This window comes from Lacerta agilis, chromosome 1 (genome assembly GCF_009819535.1).
Source record: "Lacerta agilis isolate rLacAgi1 chromosome 1, rLacAgi1.pri, whole genome shotgun sequence".
NCBI classification, from domain to species: domain Eukaryota; kingdom Metazoa; phylum Chordata; class Lepidosauria; order Squamata; family Lacertidae; genus Lacerta; species Lacerta agilis.
In genome coordinates, this window is record NC_046312.1 from 1,319,730 (window position 1) to 1,336,324 (window position 16,595).

General features: G+C 48.5%; 1 protein-coding gene across 2 annotated transcripts; it reads right to left on the reverse strand.

The window, feature by feature from the left end:
- Positions 1-1,870: 1,870 nt before the first annotated feature.
- On the reverse strand, positions 1,871-16,362 carry KLHL28 (kelch like family member 28). 2 transcript variants are annotated; one of them, XM_033156038.1, is made up of 6 exons: positions 16,240-16,343; positions 14,990-15,096; positions 13,193-14,091; positions 10,614-11,057; positions 7,760-7,968; positions 1,871-5,891 (listed from the first exon to the last, which is right to left on the reverse strand). In XM_033156038.1, exons 3-6 carry the CDS (start codon positions 14,089-14,091, stop codon positions 5,728-5,730), a joined length of 1,716 nt encoding a protein of 571 aa, XP_033011929.1. In that variant the 5' UTR covers positions 14,990-15,096; positions 16,240-16,343; the 3' UTR covers positions 1,871-5,727. The 2 variants fall into 2 exon arrangements, with proteins under 2 accessions (XP_033011929.1, XP_033011845.1); XM_033155954.1 differs by lacking the exon at positions 14,990-15,096 and having other exon boundaries at positions 16,240-16,362.
- Positions 16,363-16,595: the final 233 nt, after the last annotated feature.

Consider the following 16,595-nt stretch of genomic DNA (forward strand, 5'->3'; position numbering starts at 1 on the left):
TTTGGCTTCCGAAAAAGGTTCGCAAACCAGAACACTTACTTCCGGTAGTGTTTGGGTTCCAAGTTGTTTGAGAACCAAGGTACCACTGTGTGTGTGTGTGTGTGTGTATTGTTATAAGAATTTCAAGGTCATATATAAAAAATTAAATGTTCATAACTATATATAAACCACGTCTGAAATCCCACATAACAGTACACACACACACACACACACACACACACACAACATACACACATTATGTATACAATGCAATAATTACATTCATTCATCTTTTGGGGCCACCAGGAACTCAAATTTACAAAATCTTAACGCACCCCCCCCCCACCAGCACTTACATACATTAAAACTTGCATTTCAAAAAGCTAAAAGATGGTTCTTTCTTTTTCAAAAGGTGTTTCCAGCAGTGTGGGTGGACAAGAGGGGGAGGCGCGAAAGGAAGAAGGGGGTTAAATGCACCCCAGCAAATGCACCCAATTACTTTTGTCAACTAAACTGCAACTTTCTTCAAATTTTTCTGAAAGAAAGCGCGGGGTGGTGGTGGCTCTTAATAGCCACAAAGAGCGATGCTCTCTCGTGGGGCATCTTGGAGGTCCCAGTGGTGGGGGCTGCATAAAGTGAGGTCTGGGGCCAGAGGCTGCCCCTTTATGTGTCACTCAAACTTGACACTGAAATACAGTTGGATTGCAGTCAAAGGCAGCTTGCTTCTTTGTCTCCCCTAGTATCAGAGTACCAAACTGCGGGAGGCAGTGGAAGACAGGAGTGCCTGGCGTGCTCTGGTCCATGGGGTCACAAAGAGTCGGACACGACTAAATGACTAAACAACAATATCAGAGTAGCTAACACCACTTTCGTCAGCTCATTAACCTTAGGCAGGCCTGCAGAGGACCCTGAGATCCTGGAAGGAGGTTCGCTCGTGTTTATTTTGCATTTATTTCAAAATACCTACATCTTCCCAAGATTCATAAATGATTGTCCATCTGTTAACTGCTGCCCTGATGCTTGTTTCAGTCTTAATGGCCATTAATGTTTCATTTTTTAATTCCCTGAATGGGAGTTTTAATCTCTTTTTGAAAGTGAATACTTACCACTGCTACCTGTTCTTTTCAACCCTGGGGCTGCAGATTTTTTTCAACTGAATCTATTTTTCTCAAGAAGGCTGGAGGAAAGAAAGAATGAACGTGAATCCAGGACAGTATGACTGCTGTATGAGCCTGGGAACTGGAGACCTGGCTCCCAGGAACCTGGCAATTCTCTTCAACCAAAGGAAATATATTAGAAATACATTTATTATCAGAATGATTCTTTGGTCTAATTGTTCCAGTTAAAGACCAGAAGATTTCTTCCTTGCTTTGAAGCGTAGCTACTTGTTTCTATTGAATGTTTTATGCGTTTTTTAAAACTTTGATTCTGGAAACTGAAAACACAGCAGAATTTTCTATGTACTGTAACTACCCAGGCAGTCCAGTGAAACACGCTGACAGCAGTGCTTCTTTCACACCAGCTCGATGGCTACCACACAACCCATGGGAGCGACGTTGCAGTTTTCCATTTCTCAAGTAATTTCCAGTGGGGCCTGGGACTTGTCCTTCTGTGTCAAAGATCATCATTTTCAATCTTTACTTGGCTTTGAAACTTCCTCTGGGCATGTCTCTGTCTTTGCAACCTGGCCTGATTTGCAGAGCTGTTGTGCAGGGAGATGGGAATAGTATTTCAGGGTGCTGGTATTCAACAAAAAGGATTAATAGTAAGGTTTGAAAGAATCGTAGACAGATAGGAGAAAAAGGGGACAGCCCCCAAGGAGCAGTCACTTTTGGGACTGGTGAACAAACTCCAGGAGCCGGGGGGGGGGGGACGCAACACACTCCCAAACTGCTTGCTTTCACTGATTTATTTAGTAAACATCGCACAACCAAATGAAATACCGTTACAATGAGGAAAAGAACATTATCACACTTAGCAAACACAAAAGAACAAGGAGGTTGCTGAGCAGGTTCCCACTCAACTCAAATGCCACCTTTGTAAACGGGGCGGGAGAACACGAAGCCCGCTGGTAGGAAGCTATGCTAGTTGCCCAGCAAACCCATGGGGTCAGAGTCGCGTTGAAAGCTACAGTACATGAGGGGTCGGAATCCTGCTTTAAAAGCTGGCTTTGCCTTGGGCCAGAGAGGTGACAGCACATCCCATGTAAGGCAAAGAGAGGAGCCGTCACCCAGCTCTTTCAGTGAGTTCAGAGGGGTTTAAGGCAAGCGTGGAGTGCTCATGTTCTCACACACAACGGAAGGGGTCACAAAGCAACAAGAATGAACTTCGTTATCTCTGGTGGGCGAATGCAAGCAAGGCGACAAACAGGTGCCCAGGGCAACGCCACGGTGGAACCGCAACACTTTCCAGTGTTCTGCCTCAGGTCCTTTTAGGAGCTGAATGACAACAGTCTTGTGGCACCAAGGAGCACCATGTGCAGCCCAGCATACCTCACACCTGCCACCCCTTCAATCTACTCGGCTCTACGTTCCTGATGGAAGGGAAGTGCGCTTTCCGGCGTGGGCAGTGTGTCTGCTTCTTTCTCCTTGAGCCACCCATTAATGCAAATCTGACCGATAGCAGGCACACACTCCCCCTGGTCTACAGTTGCTTTAACACACGGGGATGATGACTTAAGCAGGACCTTGGGCAATGTCTTACGTGGAAAGGCATTCTCTGCGAGACAAGACAGTTGCTGAACTACAGCAAGCTTATTGCAGCCTAGAAGTGTGACAGCTGGGCTGTTCGGTTTGCCTTATGCCTGAGCACTTAGGTGAATGGGAAAAGGGAGTCTGGCAAACTTGCTGAAACATGCCACTCCCTAGACTTGCATCTACCACACTCACAAATTACCCTGCAAGGAATCAATCCGTTCTTGACTAAAAACAGTTATTTGCTCCTTAGCACACTGGTTTATAATGCAAGTGCTCTACATAAATGTATTTTTTTAAAGAACTCATGAACATCTACAGGGCTAGATTCCAATAAGTTAACAATTTTGTAGGTTGCCCAATGAAAGTGCCCAGAGGCCCTTGATAAAAAGCTGCTACATTTGGATTAGTTGGACCCTCTGCCGGATACTATATGCCACCTCCTTCCAGCAGGGCAGCTTAGGAATGGGCAACGGCCAGGATTCAATCACGGCGTTTCCAAACACATCCTTGGCTCAGGGGTCCTTAAGCATGGTGAGAAACTGCCAGCTCTGCTTACGACGACAGCCTAGCAGCAGGTCATGCTTTGCAGGAGGCTCAAGGGGCATAGCAGATAACGAGGGCAACCACGTGCTCATCAAGGCCTTTGCATCCTGCAACCATTTCATACCCTCCCTCCCTCCCTCGCCCTCCGGTCATGCCTTGTGGCTAGGAGTTCCAATAATCCATCTGCTTCTAAGTTCAAAGGCACCTCAGAGAGAGCGAGAGAGCGCTAGCGCATGTGAACCGTTTAACCAAGCGTTTTTCTTGAACTGAAATTAAGTAGTTCACGAACACAGGAGAACCGAAACAGCTTTGACGGCCTCCTATAAATTGCTTAAGGTTTTCTTCGCGCTGTCCACAGTGAGCATCTCCGAAGGAAGCCTCACAGAAATGAACAGGAATTCCTCCAAGTGCACAATTCCGTACATGAAAGGTCACTGCAACTGTTTGCATGATGCTATTATTGCTGAGGAACAAGAATTGACAAGCCACCCTGCAGCCACTAGGCAGGAAGTGCTTGTTCGGTCATTTAGTTGCTTGAAAACTCTGCTGGACTCCCTTAACATCTTAAGGAGAGTTTCGGGAAAACACAGTACATGCAAGCGTACGTAGAAATGTGATGCAACTTTGTCTGTGCTCTCCTAGTGTCAGTCTAAACATGAGCTCGTGGGAGGAGGAGGAAAGAAGGAAGGAAGGAAGGAAGGAAGGAAGGGGAAAAACAGTGTAGTTTACCCTATTAGAACTTGGAACAAGTTCATAAGTAGAAGACTTAACAGAAACAAACTGCATACCCCATTGCTGTATGCTTGTGAATTATGAATAACTGGGGAGAAAGTAACTTGTGTTAAATAGAGAAAAAAGAGGGGAGAAATAATTTTGAGAGGAAGGAAAGTGGGCAAACACAACAGCCAAAGTATAGCTACCTGAACAAAGTAGAAATATATGGGGGCAAACACAAAATGGAAATCTGAAGACCTAGTTTCACAGTCACCTGTATGAAATGAGGATGACCACACAGGGTCTTACTTAACCCCTTCAGAACTTAAAACTAAGTTTAGATGAATATTTCTTACAGGAAATATCCCTGCTGGAGAGCAATTCGCCAGCACTGGGCAAGTCCTCCTGAAATGGCTGAACAGCAGCATTTGCTTGGAAAGACGGAAAGTAGTGGGATCAATGCTGCCTAATTATTTGTCTTAAAGGGAAAAGGCAAGAATTCTATGTGGAAGAATATACTTTCCGTTCATTAAGAATCTGAGTAAGAGTTCTCCAAATGAGGTAATCTAATGAAATGCTATGATGTTAAATGTCTGACATGTTGCACAGGCACGGGTGAAAGAAACAGAAGGTAAATGTCAAAACAAGAAACCGCCAGCATGTACACTGGCAGCAGTCACCACATCGGCTTCAGACCACCTCAGACTCGGCAGATCCTGCTCCTTTCGCCAAACCATCAGGACAGCACAATCCTTTCCTATTTACTAGGAAGCTGGTCCCTCTCGTTTCAACGGGACTTTGCTCCCTTGCAATTGTGCTGCGGGTGAGAGCCTTAGACTACCAACAGCCTTGCTCAAGAATAAACAAATCTTTTCTTAGCACCATGTTAGAATCAGAAGACTTTGAAAACTTGGTTGTACATTCTTTACAGTCATACATGGGCCAATTATTACAGATTGGAGTGTGAAGGGAGAGAGGACATTTCTATCTTTTTGAAGTATTTTTACACACATGCTGCAAAACTGATTAAACATGATAAACACACACACACACAAACAACCCAAGAGGCGTGGAAGGGTTTGCTGTCTAAACTGCTATCTCTGTGTCAGGATTGAAAGCTGTCGATCCTTTCATTCAGATAAGGAGAAGGGAAAGAAGGGTTACCGGTTTTAGACAGGTAGGCAACTCCAGAAAGTGCAGGGCTAAAAAGGCATTCAGCTTATCAACTTAAAGAGAGCCACCCGCTCGTCCACTCGCCAAATCCACACAAGCAAGTTAAGAAAAACAACAGGGAATGGGTACTAAGTGCAGGCAAACAGACGACGACCGCATCAGTTATTTACAAACCTGGAGTAATGGGGGATGGGGGGGGAGAGGCAGCCCTTTAGTTAACTGTTCATAAAAAAATTGTGAAGCAATGATGGTCTCTCACTGCAAAGATGGAGCCAGACATCAACCAGGCAGTCTTCACCAAGGTTAACTACGTCAGTCAGAGGAGGAGGAGGAGGAGGAGAAAGAGGACAAAGCTCCATGAGTCAGGGAGTTTCTACGCCTACTTCAGGCAACACAGTGATTCTTGCATCGAGATGAATTATAATGACAGTATGCAGCCTGGGTCCCTGCTAGGAACATGGCTCCATTTTTTCGCCCTTCGCTTCTTTGTGATCAGCAATAACCAGGAACAATTCTCGTTTGGGGTTAACCTGTCTGCATTTCATTTGAGCTTTTCCCCCTTCCTCCCGACTCCAGGAAGTGCAGCTTCCGGTCTCCACAGCCTGTGCCAGTTGCGCCCTCTTCATAGCGCCGTCAAGCCAAAATTGCACCGGCAGTATATCATGCCAGCCGTGTCCAGCCAGGTATCCGATATGGGGTCGTATTTCTGTACAGTGTTCAGGTAGGATGACCCTGAGTGTCCGCCAACTACATAAAGGTAGGTGTCAATTACAGCCGCACCAACTCCTAATGGGGGTGAGTAGAAAGGAGAAAAAGAAATGTTGAATGCTAGGATATCACCTCCCCTTCTCTACAAAAGGAGTAAGAACATTGTAGGAACAGAATGTAGGCCAGCTGTGGAGCTTGGAGTCTGATCATAAGCAGGCTCAGATTGAAGCCCCGCTGAGTTCAACAGAACTTACAGATCCAAGTTTATTATTCGGCCTAGTTCATCTGGGAAGTTTATTTAACAGATTTATATTCCACCTAGCAACATAAAATATTTTCGGGGCACTCACAATTCCAAATAAATACAGAACAATACAAGATAACGTGGCCCATGAAACTAGCAGCAGGAAGGAAAGCCTCTTCAGAAATTAAAAGTTAAATTAATAGAGACTGATGTGGAATCTCTGGGTGATGCCTTGGGTGTGGTTTATTGTGAAAAGGTGTCTAATAGAAGGGCCAGTACAGTACCAATCACAGAATGCACTTTGGACCTACCTTCCAGGTACTCTGAAAAGACCACGGCTAAGCTCTCCCAACACCTAGCCCAACTCCCTTTCCTCATTCTCACATTATGATGATGCCTAGTTCTTACAAGGCCACAGTGTAGTGGCTAGAATTAGCCAACGACATGATAAGCAGAGAAGGCATATCTGGGAGGGAGGGGAAGTGCAAGACCCCTTGAGCATCTAGGCTGGGAGATGCAGGGCTGAGAAGAAAGCCCAGCAGAAGCCAGAGGCAGAAAATTGTTCCTTGTCCAACCTACAGTGTCACAAATGCATTCCCAGATGGAACAGCAGCTTCCACGGGTCTTTAGGCCAGGGTGATGGGAGTCCATGTAGGTCCCCCTTGGGCTGATCCGGCCCTTGAGCAAGCAGGACACCGCCCTCAAGCTCACAAGGGAGGCGCAACCTCTCGTTGGCTCACCATTGCTCTTGGGGCTCAGATTTGGCGGCTCCATCTTAGCTATAGCAAGCAACTCTGTGGAGCTTATTGGGGTTATTCTGCAAGTCAGGAAATTGGCAAAGGAAATCGATTCAAGGATCAAGCCTCACCCAATTCCTCAGCAACAGAAAAAAGCACACGGTTGGAAAAGAGGAAACTGGCAAAGCCACATTCAAAGACGGCAAGAAAAGCAATATATTGCCTGTGTATCAAAGGAGTCCGATGGAGGAAGATACGCGATCAGGAGTTACTGAAGCATATCAGTAACATTCAGGCTAAGGTCAGCCTTCACCCAAGTTGGCACGCTCCTGTGGTTTTGGACTACAATTCCCATCAGCCACAGAAAGTACGTTTGCATCGATAGATCAATCCAACACCCCCTTTCCTGGGCTGCTCTCACCCAGAGAGGACTGGAAGTGAGGAAGCAGCAGTTCTATGAGGTACAGCCTCTTTTTAAAGGTTTTATATCCCTGAACCATCAGCTATTTGAGTGCTGCTCAGGTAGGTCCCTTGCAACTCAACTCAACTCATTTTATTTTGGCTTTAAGCCCATAAACATAACAACCAAAAACAGAAACAGAACACCACAGAGTGGTTTACAATTACTAACAATAAAATAGCTTTAAAAATAGTCCCTTGCAGAGTTTCTTGGTCTACCGTGGCAAGGACTACCATTTCCTTTCTGGAAAGCAAAGCCAAAGAGCCCTTTGGGGTATCCTGACAACTTCACTAAGCACTGTCCTGCTTGGACATAACAAATGAAGAAGGCATTCCTACAAATAAAAGGTATGGGAAGAGCACCGAGGCAAAGAATATTCTTGCACATGGCCTCAAAGGAGGACTCTGTGCTGTTGCGCTTGGTTCCACCCCAGCCCCCGTCAAGTCACAAGGAAGTGACAGCAACTTCTAAGCCAACCAGAAGCAGCTCCTGGGATTCTTCCTACCTGTTCGGGGCTCCTTCATCGGCTGGCAAACAGTCCACTGGTTTTGATGAGGGTCGTATCGCTCAATGCTGGACAAGTGGGAGACACCGTTGTGCCCTCCGACCACGAAAATAAAGCCCAGCATAACCCCAACGCCAAAGTTTATTCTTTTGTCCGCCATCGGAGCGACTGGCTCCCAGGAGTCCTTGCTGGGATCGTAACGTTCCACGCTGCAGAAGCAGACCAACAAAAGGGATTAGTGGCAACACTTTGTACCAATTTAATACCTCAAGAGGCCACTGTAGCTGTGTTCATGAGGGATTCCCAGCACGTTGAGAATCCCCAGTGAGATATTTGATAGAACAGGAGTTACTAGCCTCAATATATTTTGCTGTAACAGAATAGCTCTGGGTACAAAAAGGAAAACATCCGCCAAAGGAGCAATTGCTAAAGAAGGGTCACCCGGTGCAACATCCTTGGCCCACAATGAAAGCAAGGCTGTGAACTAGCTGCATGTAAGGAGAAGGGCCCTAGTCCAGCAGCAGCAGATCAGCTTTGCAAGTGGAAGGTCCCAGGTTCGATCCCCAATGGCCCCTCTGGGAAGGACGGAGAAAGACTCCCTGCCCGAAACCCTGAACAACCACAGCCTGTCAGTGTAGACAAGGCAGAGCTTGATGGACCAATGGTCCATCTCCATTTAAGGCAGCTTCCTGCGCTCCTAAAAAACCAAGTCAACTGAGGAGGGAAAAGAGGGGCACTGCTTAGGTACACCTGCCACACCAACATGGTCAGCTCATGCCGTGTTTCCTTAATGTTTTGATGGCTAAGAGGCCTTGCCTTTGTGGACACTTCTACATACCAGAAGTGCAAGGAATGCCACCCACATCATGAAGGATGATGTGGTCCACAATAATCCTGCACCCACACTGTATCTTGGCTCAAGTCAACGGAAGCCACCTGTCCTGGCTCTACTTCAAACTCCACTAGGAAGGTAGACTGGTACCTTGTTACCTGTCATAAGCCCCTTCATCCTGCACAAAGATCCCTTCTCTCAGCACACTTTCTCAAAGAAGTGGAGGGATCGGAGGAAAAGGGCTGGACACACCTCCATGCCTTCCCCATGGGGTGAATGGGGAGGCAGCGAGGCACTGCTTTCTGTGGCACGCTAACATCCTGCCCAGTTGTGCAAGAGGCATCAAAAAGGCCAAGGCTTTGCGCTGGTGAAAGGAAGACGCTCCGTGCCCCAAAGAGTTCACGTATCAGGGCAGCGACTCCTGCCTCCAGCTACAAGAACACCAAGGCAATCCAAGACCCTCCTCTTTATACCACCCATATAACAAGCCTGCAAACAGAGACTAGTGCTGAAGCTCTGCTAGTGCAATGGACTTCCGTGTGCACAACAGAGTTTATTTTTCTCCTCCTCCTGCCCCCCTCAAAATGAGTTCTGGAGGGTTGGGGGACCCTCCAGAGATTTTGAAGGCATGCAGGGGGAGGAGAGGAAATAAATATCCAACTGTGCCAAGGGAATCATGCACATGGAGCACTGACACAACCCTTAAGCTCTACCTTTCATGTCGTGTGCCTCTTTCTCCCCAGAGACCCACAGCAGGAAAAAAAGAAGATACTGGGTGCGTGTGTGGAAGGGTAAGAAACCACAGTGTGTAAAGCTGAGCATTTGCCAGCCGCACTGCAAGGCCCCCTAGTTTAGGATTGAAATGGGGAAGGTCTGGGGCAATGTTAATTCTGCTATAATAATGTGGAATTGAATAGACAGTTTATTTACTTGTTTTAAGTGGGCTGGTGTTTTTATGTGAGCTCATTGCTGAGTCTTGGGCATTGGTTGAGCTAGCAATTCAGTTATATAAAGACTATGGTTGGCAAGGCTGGACAAGACCCCCCGACTCTATGGGGTGGGGGCACAGAGGAGTTCCTGCTCCAATTCAAATCCAAACACAAGCTTAACAAAGATGTTTGCAGGAGGAAACTTTCCACTCTGCTTTTGCAACACCAGTCAGGATCCCAGCCCTTCCATCAAGTGAGGAGGGAGTATTCAGCCGGAGTAAAACTAAACCCAGAAGAAGACACTAGGGTACCCACAGGGGTGCCAACATCTTGCCCTGTGAAGGGCACAGAGCCAGTGTGCACAGAGAAATTTCCGGGCCAGGACTTTTTATTAGCCTCAAGCCAACTAAAAGCCTCTTTGAAACGTTCCAATTTCTCTCTCTAAGTTTGCAACGAAGGAAAACACGTTGAACTCTACTACAGGTTTTAGCTGAAGATCACAGAGAATTCCTTGGGCGAATCCTCCAGAGAAAGCTAATGAGGCTCACTGGGAGCAACTACGGGTTATTTGGAAGCAGCTCTTGCATGTGCCGACTGAACAGGGCTGAGGTCTCTGGGAGCAGGGAGGGGAAGGTGAGCTAGGGGGTGCTTCATAGAATCCTAGAGTTGGAAGAGACCCCAAGGGCCATTCAGTCCAACCCCCTGCCAAGCAGGAAACACCATCAAAGCATTCCTGACAGATGGCTGTCAAGCCTCCGCTTAAAGACCTCCAAAGAAGGAGACTCCACCACACTACTTGGCAGCAAATTCCACTGTCCAACAGCTCTCACTGTCAGGAAGTTCTTCCTAATGTTTAGGTGGAATCTTCTTTCTTGTAGTTTGAATCCATTGCCCCGTGTCCGCTTCTCTGGAGCAGCAGAAAACAACCTTTCTCCTTCCTCTATATGACATCCTTTTATATATTTGAACATGGCTATCGTATCCCCCCTTAACCTTCTCTTCTCCAGGCTAAACATACCCAGCTCCCTAAGCCGTTCCTCATAAGGCATCGTTTCCAGGCTTCATCCAACCCCAGTGACCCACCTCTACTTACCTGTTCATATGAGCAGGGCCGTAACCTCCAATGGCATAGATCATTCCATCCAGAACGGCTGCGGCAAAGCAGCTCCTGGTTTTGCTCATCGGCGCCACAGGCTGCCACTCCTTCACCTTGGGAATGTACTTCTCCACGGACTGCAGGTAGGACTGCCCATCGTAGCCCCCCAAGGCGTAGATTTCTCGTGACAGAACCGCCACCCCCAGGGTGCTGCGGCTCTCGTTCATGCTCTCGAGAGACGTCCAGGTGTTTGTGTCGGGGTCCCAGCATTCCACGGAGCTCTCGTGCTTCCGGTAGTTGATGCCTTGGCACATGTGGGTTGCGATCCCTCCTATGACGTAGATTTTCTGGTCCAGGACGCAGATCCCAAACTCGTAGCGAGGGATGCTCAAAGGTGCCAGGCCTATCCAGGAGTCGTTCTGAGGGAAGTACATCTCAACGCTGCGGAAGGAAGAGGAGGGGGAAGAGGTCAGGAGGCAAAACGCAAGAAGGTAAGAAGGGGCCGCTGAATCAAGCCAATGGCCCACCTAGTGGCCCAGCATCCCGTTCTCGCAGGCGCCTATGGGAAACTCTCAGCTGGGATTCGAGTGCAATCTCCCCTCTGGTGGTTCCCAGCAACTGACATGCTGAAACACTGCTGCCTCTGACCAGGGAAGCAGCGCATGGCCATCAGGGTGAGCAGCCACTGGGAGCTTAATCCTCCATGAAACTGTCCAATCCTGATTCAAAGCCATCCAATTCAGTGGCTGCCTTGGGGTCCCACTTCACCACCCACAACGATTATGTGGAGCAGCCCACCACCACTTTGGGGGTTTCTAGTTTGCTGGACTCTATGCCCTCCTTGAGGTACAGAGCGGCACCACCTCACGCATCGCCCAGCATCAATACACATGGGTACAGCAGACATTGTATGTGTGGACATTCAAAATGTTTTCCTTCGGCAAAGTATTGAGCTAACTTTGCAGTCATGGCATAAGAGGACAGGTCCTCGCACGGACCTATATGATTGGGCTTATTTATTTATTCTTCTTTCATAAAATTTAGAAACCACTTGATGGTTAGGAAAAAAAACCTCAAAGTGGTTTACAAAAAGGATAAAACAATAAATTGCCTCTAAAAATGTAAAACGTACAGAAAGTTAAAACCACAGTAAAATAAGACTAAAACAAATGAAAACTCATACAAGCTTTTTAAACATCTGGGTAGGCTTGTCCAGATAAGAATGTCTAAGAACAAGAAGCCGACAATAGGAATAAATGAGAGTTCTCCAGGATGGAGACCAGTGAGTTGTTGGGTTCTGCAGTTATCTTTTTAACTTGTTCTTAACCAGTATTTGGGGGTGAGAAGTGGGGTGGTTAAATTTGCTGATGACAAGAAATTATGGTACTGTACGGTAAGAAAGTTACGAAGAGCTGTGAAAGGATCTTTCCAAATTAGGTGAATAGGCAGTAAAGTTATGTGTACTGGGGCACTTTCACATAGACCCTGAAGTGATGCAAACTGGGGGTGACTGGTCAGGAAAGGAACCTTGGGAGCAGCAGTGTGCAGCTCAGTGTGCAAGAGATTTGATAAAGGCAAATTCCTTGCTAGGGTGGGGCAAAGAAAAAAAACACCTGTCTATATAATCACAATGTACTACGAATGCAAGGTGTGATGACAATTGAAATACTGCCTACAGTTCAAGGCTGCTGCCCCGTAAGCAAAATATTGAAGAGTTGGAAGAAGTTCAAAAAGCGGCAGCAGTGATGACTGGGGTCTGGAAAAGCTCCCCAACATTTGGGGCTTTTTAGTTTAGAAAAAAGGGACGGTCTTGGGACACAGGGGCATAAATAATTGTGCATGGTGCAAAGAAAGTGGGGGGAGATGTTCCTCTCCGTCTCTCATAGAACTGGAACTTGGGAGTCATCCAATGAAGGTGATTATTGGGAGTTTCAGGACAGACAAAAGAAAGCCTTTATTCCCACTGGACATAAATTAAATGGTGGAATTCACTCCCACAAAGGACAGTGATGGCCAGCAACTTGGATGGCCATAAGAGATGAGAATTCATGGATGGTAAACCTCTCAGCGGCTCCATGCTACCTCCAAGATCACCATGATACTGAATAGTGTAGTAGCTGCTAAGGGAAAGCAAGCATGAAAGCCCTACTGCTCTCGTGTCCTGTCTCTGGACTTCCCGGAGGCACCTGCAATCTGCCACTGCAGAAAAGAGGGTGCTGGACTAGGAAGGAGTTTGGTCTAACCTCCCCCCCCCGGGGGGGGGATACTAGTTGCCTTTACAGAATGGCTACCAGAGTGCAAAAAGAATAGAATAACAATTGACAAAGAGCATTACATATTCTAAGCAATGAATTGATTGCCTTCATCCCAAGCCTTTCCTTGCTTGACCCTTCTGCTTGCTGTACAAGACCCAGCAAATGAAAGGCCACGGAAGGCTGCCCACCAAGCTATCACTCTGTTATGCTCAACTACGGGGTGTAGAAACCATCGGTTGCTGCCGTGGCTTCGGAACAGAAGCGCTAGGCAAAGCAAGACCGCTGACTCCTAACCCTTTCCTGGCTCTCGCAATTCCTCACCTCTCCAAGCAAGCGAAGAGTCCAGCCTTCCCTCCCACAGCGCAGATCACTTTAGGAGGGCAGCGGGGCCGTGTGGTGAGCACCGTCTGGTAAGACAGCCTGTGCTCAGGCATGAAGTGGTACTTCAGGGCTTCGTTCAGCAGGTGCTTGCAGGTGTGGTCATCGCGAATGAGATGGTTGGCTTCGTACAGCCTCGTGAGGAACTTAACGCTCAGCAGAGGCAGCCGCACGCAGTGCAGGAGCTGGGCCAGGTACTGCTGGCGTTCCTGCACGTCATACTTGATCCAGGATTCCAGCGCGTAGAAGACCATCTCCTCGGTGGCCACATTCAGGCAGTCATTGGAAACTATTTCGTCCAGCTCGGAATGAGTCAGTTCAAAAAACTCTTCCGTCTGGCAAACATCTTCAAAGTTCTGGCAAATGTATTTGTTGGCGGCCAAGTAAAGGTCGTGGCAGCCGTACGTCTCCGCAAAGCGGGAGATTCCAATGCAGTTTCCAGGATCCAGCTGGCTTTCCAAGAAGGTGCAGCATTCCTTCAGCACCAGCTTGATCTGCAGGAGGTTGGCAGCAGGCAGCAGGGACTCCACTGTGTCCTGAGAGATGAACACGGTCCCTGTGTAGGCATATTCCACTATGGCCTGCAGGGCAGCCTCGGCGATGCACTGGAATTCCACCTCTGAGTTCTCTTTCTCTGAGAGGTTGCCGCCAAACATGGCTTTGAAGTACGGACTGATGCTGGCGAGCACCACTTTGTGGGCGTGGATCTTGACGTCTCCGACGCGAAGGATGATATCGCAGAGCTCATGGTGCTGCCGGAGGAGGTTCAAGCCCTGCAGGAGTTGTTCCGAGTGCAAAGGGGTCAAGTTGGCAATCATGTAGGTTGGGGACGACTGGTCCATCTGCAAGAAATGGAAGGGAAAGTTGGAAAAGCGTTAAGCAGAGCTGAAACCTCAAAGCATAGTGCATGGGCAACCCTGGCTCATGCTTGCACATGGAACATACCTAAACGCACAGGCTGCAATTCGTGTTAGTGCTGGAGATTGCTCTATCAGCACAAACATTTCTGCTTGCCTCCCCACTTCTCACCCCATGTGCAATTCTCAGGGTCCTCCCTGCCCCCCACTGCTAGAGCCGACTGGGGGTGGAGGAGGGGAGGGGGAGAGCCCTGTTTTACTAGTGGGACTTCTTGTGCTGAGTCCACCTAGAAATTGGATGCAAGTCCTGTGTGGCTGCACATATTTTTTCTTAATTTGCTAGGCTTCCATGAGCGCGCACACACACACTCTCTCACTCTGGTTGGGCTTCATTATCCTTGCTGCATTTATTTCTTGTTTCCCTCCATATCTGGCTTGGATTGCCTATTCTGTGTGGAAGCTGCTTGAAGTGCACAGTTCTTTGATACCACCCAGGATGAATCATTTCAAAGAAGCCCTTTCAAAATAATCTGGTTTGCCACATTCATAGGAACCGGGCAGAGGGCCTTCTCGGTGGTGGCGCCCTCCCTGTGGAACACCCTCCCTTCGGATGTCAAGGAAATAAACAACTATCTGACTTTTAGAAGACATCTGAAGGCAGCCCTGTATCGAGAAGTTTTTATTGTTTGATGTTTTAGTATGCTCTGATATATGCTGCCCAGAGCTGCTGGGGAAACCCAGTCAGATGGGTGGGATATAAATAAAAAAATAGTATTATTATTATTATTATTATTATTATTAATTACTTGCATTGCCTCATACCAAGAAAGATCATTACTCCATCTAGCACATCATACTATACTGTTCTAACAGTATCCGTTACCTTTTTTCACCTACTACGTATAGCTGTGTCTCCTCTTCCTTCCATTTTATGGTTGTAACGGTTTAGCCGTTTCATTTATATGCTCATGCTGCAACCCAGCCTGGGACCTTAAGGGTAAGAAATCAAGTAAATAAGGAAATATCATCCACATCGCCTGGCAGTGACTCTCCCAGGTCTCCACTCATCCTGGAGAGATGCAGGTGGATTGAAGCTAAACACATTTTGTTTGCAAAACACGTGTTCTACCACTGAACTGTGGATCTTCCATAAGCAAGAGAGGTAATGAGAGCTTCTATCAGGGAGGTTGGACTGGTGTCAAACCGACCAGGCAAGATACAACCAATGTTATTCCCATACCCCCACCCCACAACTGCTCTCTCAAACCCTGGGAATTGGCAACCGGCAGCAGGACAAGAGCACAGCAGCAATTCACAACCGGGGGCATTGGGAGGCAAACTACCTCTAAACAGTGGAGGGAGAACACGGTGACCATCCTCAAAAGCCAGTGTGGCATAGTGGTTAGCGTGTCAAACAGACGATGATGACCTGGGAGAGGCCAGGGCTCAGATCCCCCCAACTCAGCCACGGAGCTCACTGGGTGACCTTGGGCCAGTCTCTCTGCCTAACAGGGTTGTTGTTGTGAGGAAAGCAGGGGGGGGAGGGAGAACCATGTAACCACCTCGAATTCCTTTTAGAAATGCAATGGGGGAATATATATATATATATATATATATTGTGGCTCACAGACCGCAGAAAGCGCTACCCAGCCATTCACCCTCTTGAGGAGGCTCCCTACACCCGCACACTGTCGCCTTCGGGGTACTGAGTACATGGGGCCAGGCAATGAAAAGAGGCGACCACTTAAAACTCCCTTTGGGTGGGTGCCTTGCTTATGCTGCCCGGGGGAGGCCAGGGTTCAAATCCCACACCCCGGCCATGAACTTCACCAGCTGTAAGCCCCTGCTTCCTCCCAGCCTAGCCCACCTCGCAGCGTGGTTGTGGGGGGGGGGGGTTAAATATTGGGGGGGGCGGGAGAGTCGCGAGGAGGTCAAAGGGGCATGTAAATGCAGTAAACAAATGCAGCTTTTCTCTCCTCCTCTCAGCCGGGCCTACCTCGCGGGGCTGCTGTGGGGGCCCTCGCAGGGGGGAGGCGGGCTGCCGCCCCTCCTCACCAGGGACCCCGGGGGGGGCGGAGAGAGAGAGCGAAGGACACCCCCCCCCACGGCACTCCCACCTCGGGGGCGGCTCACCTGAGTCACGTGGCTGCGGCCCGGTCGGGAGAGGGGCGGGGGCGGCGACCTCCGCGGACTCCTCGCAGCCACAACAACACGGGCGGCGGAGGAAGAGGAGGAGGAAGGGGAGGAGGGACGGAGGACGCGTCACTTCCGGCGCCCGCGGACTCCGCCCCTGAGGAAAGCGGGTGGCATTCAGGCCCTGACACGCGGGGTAACGCCCGCCCCCCTCACAAATTCCCATGACGGCTTCTATTTCCTGGCATCTGTATGCATGTATGTACGTATGACGTGTCCCCTCCTCCCCCACCACACCCCGTTTCTTGAGGTGAGGACTACGACTCCCAGCGCGCCCCGCGCGGAGGAGGAGGAGT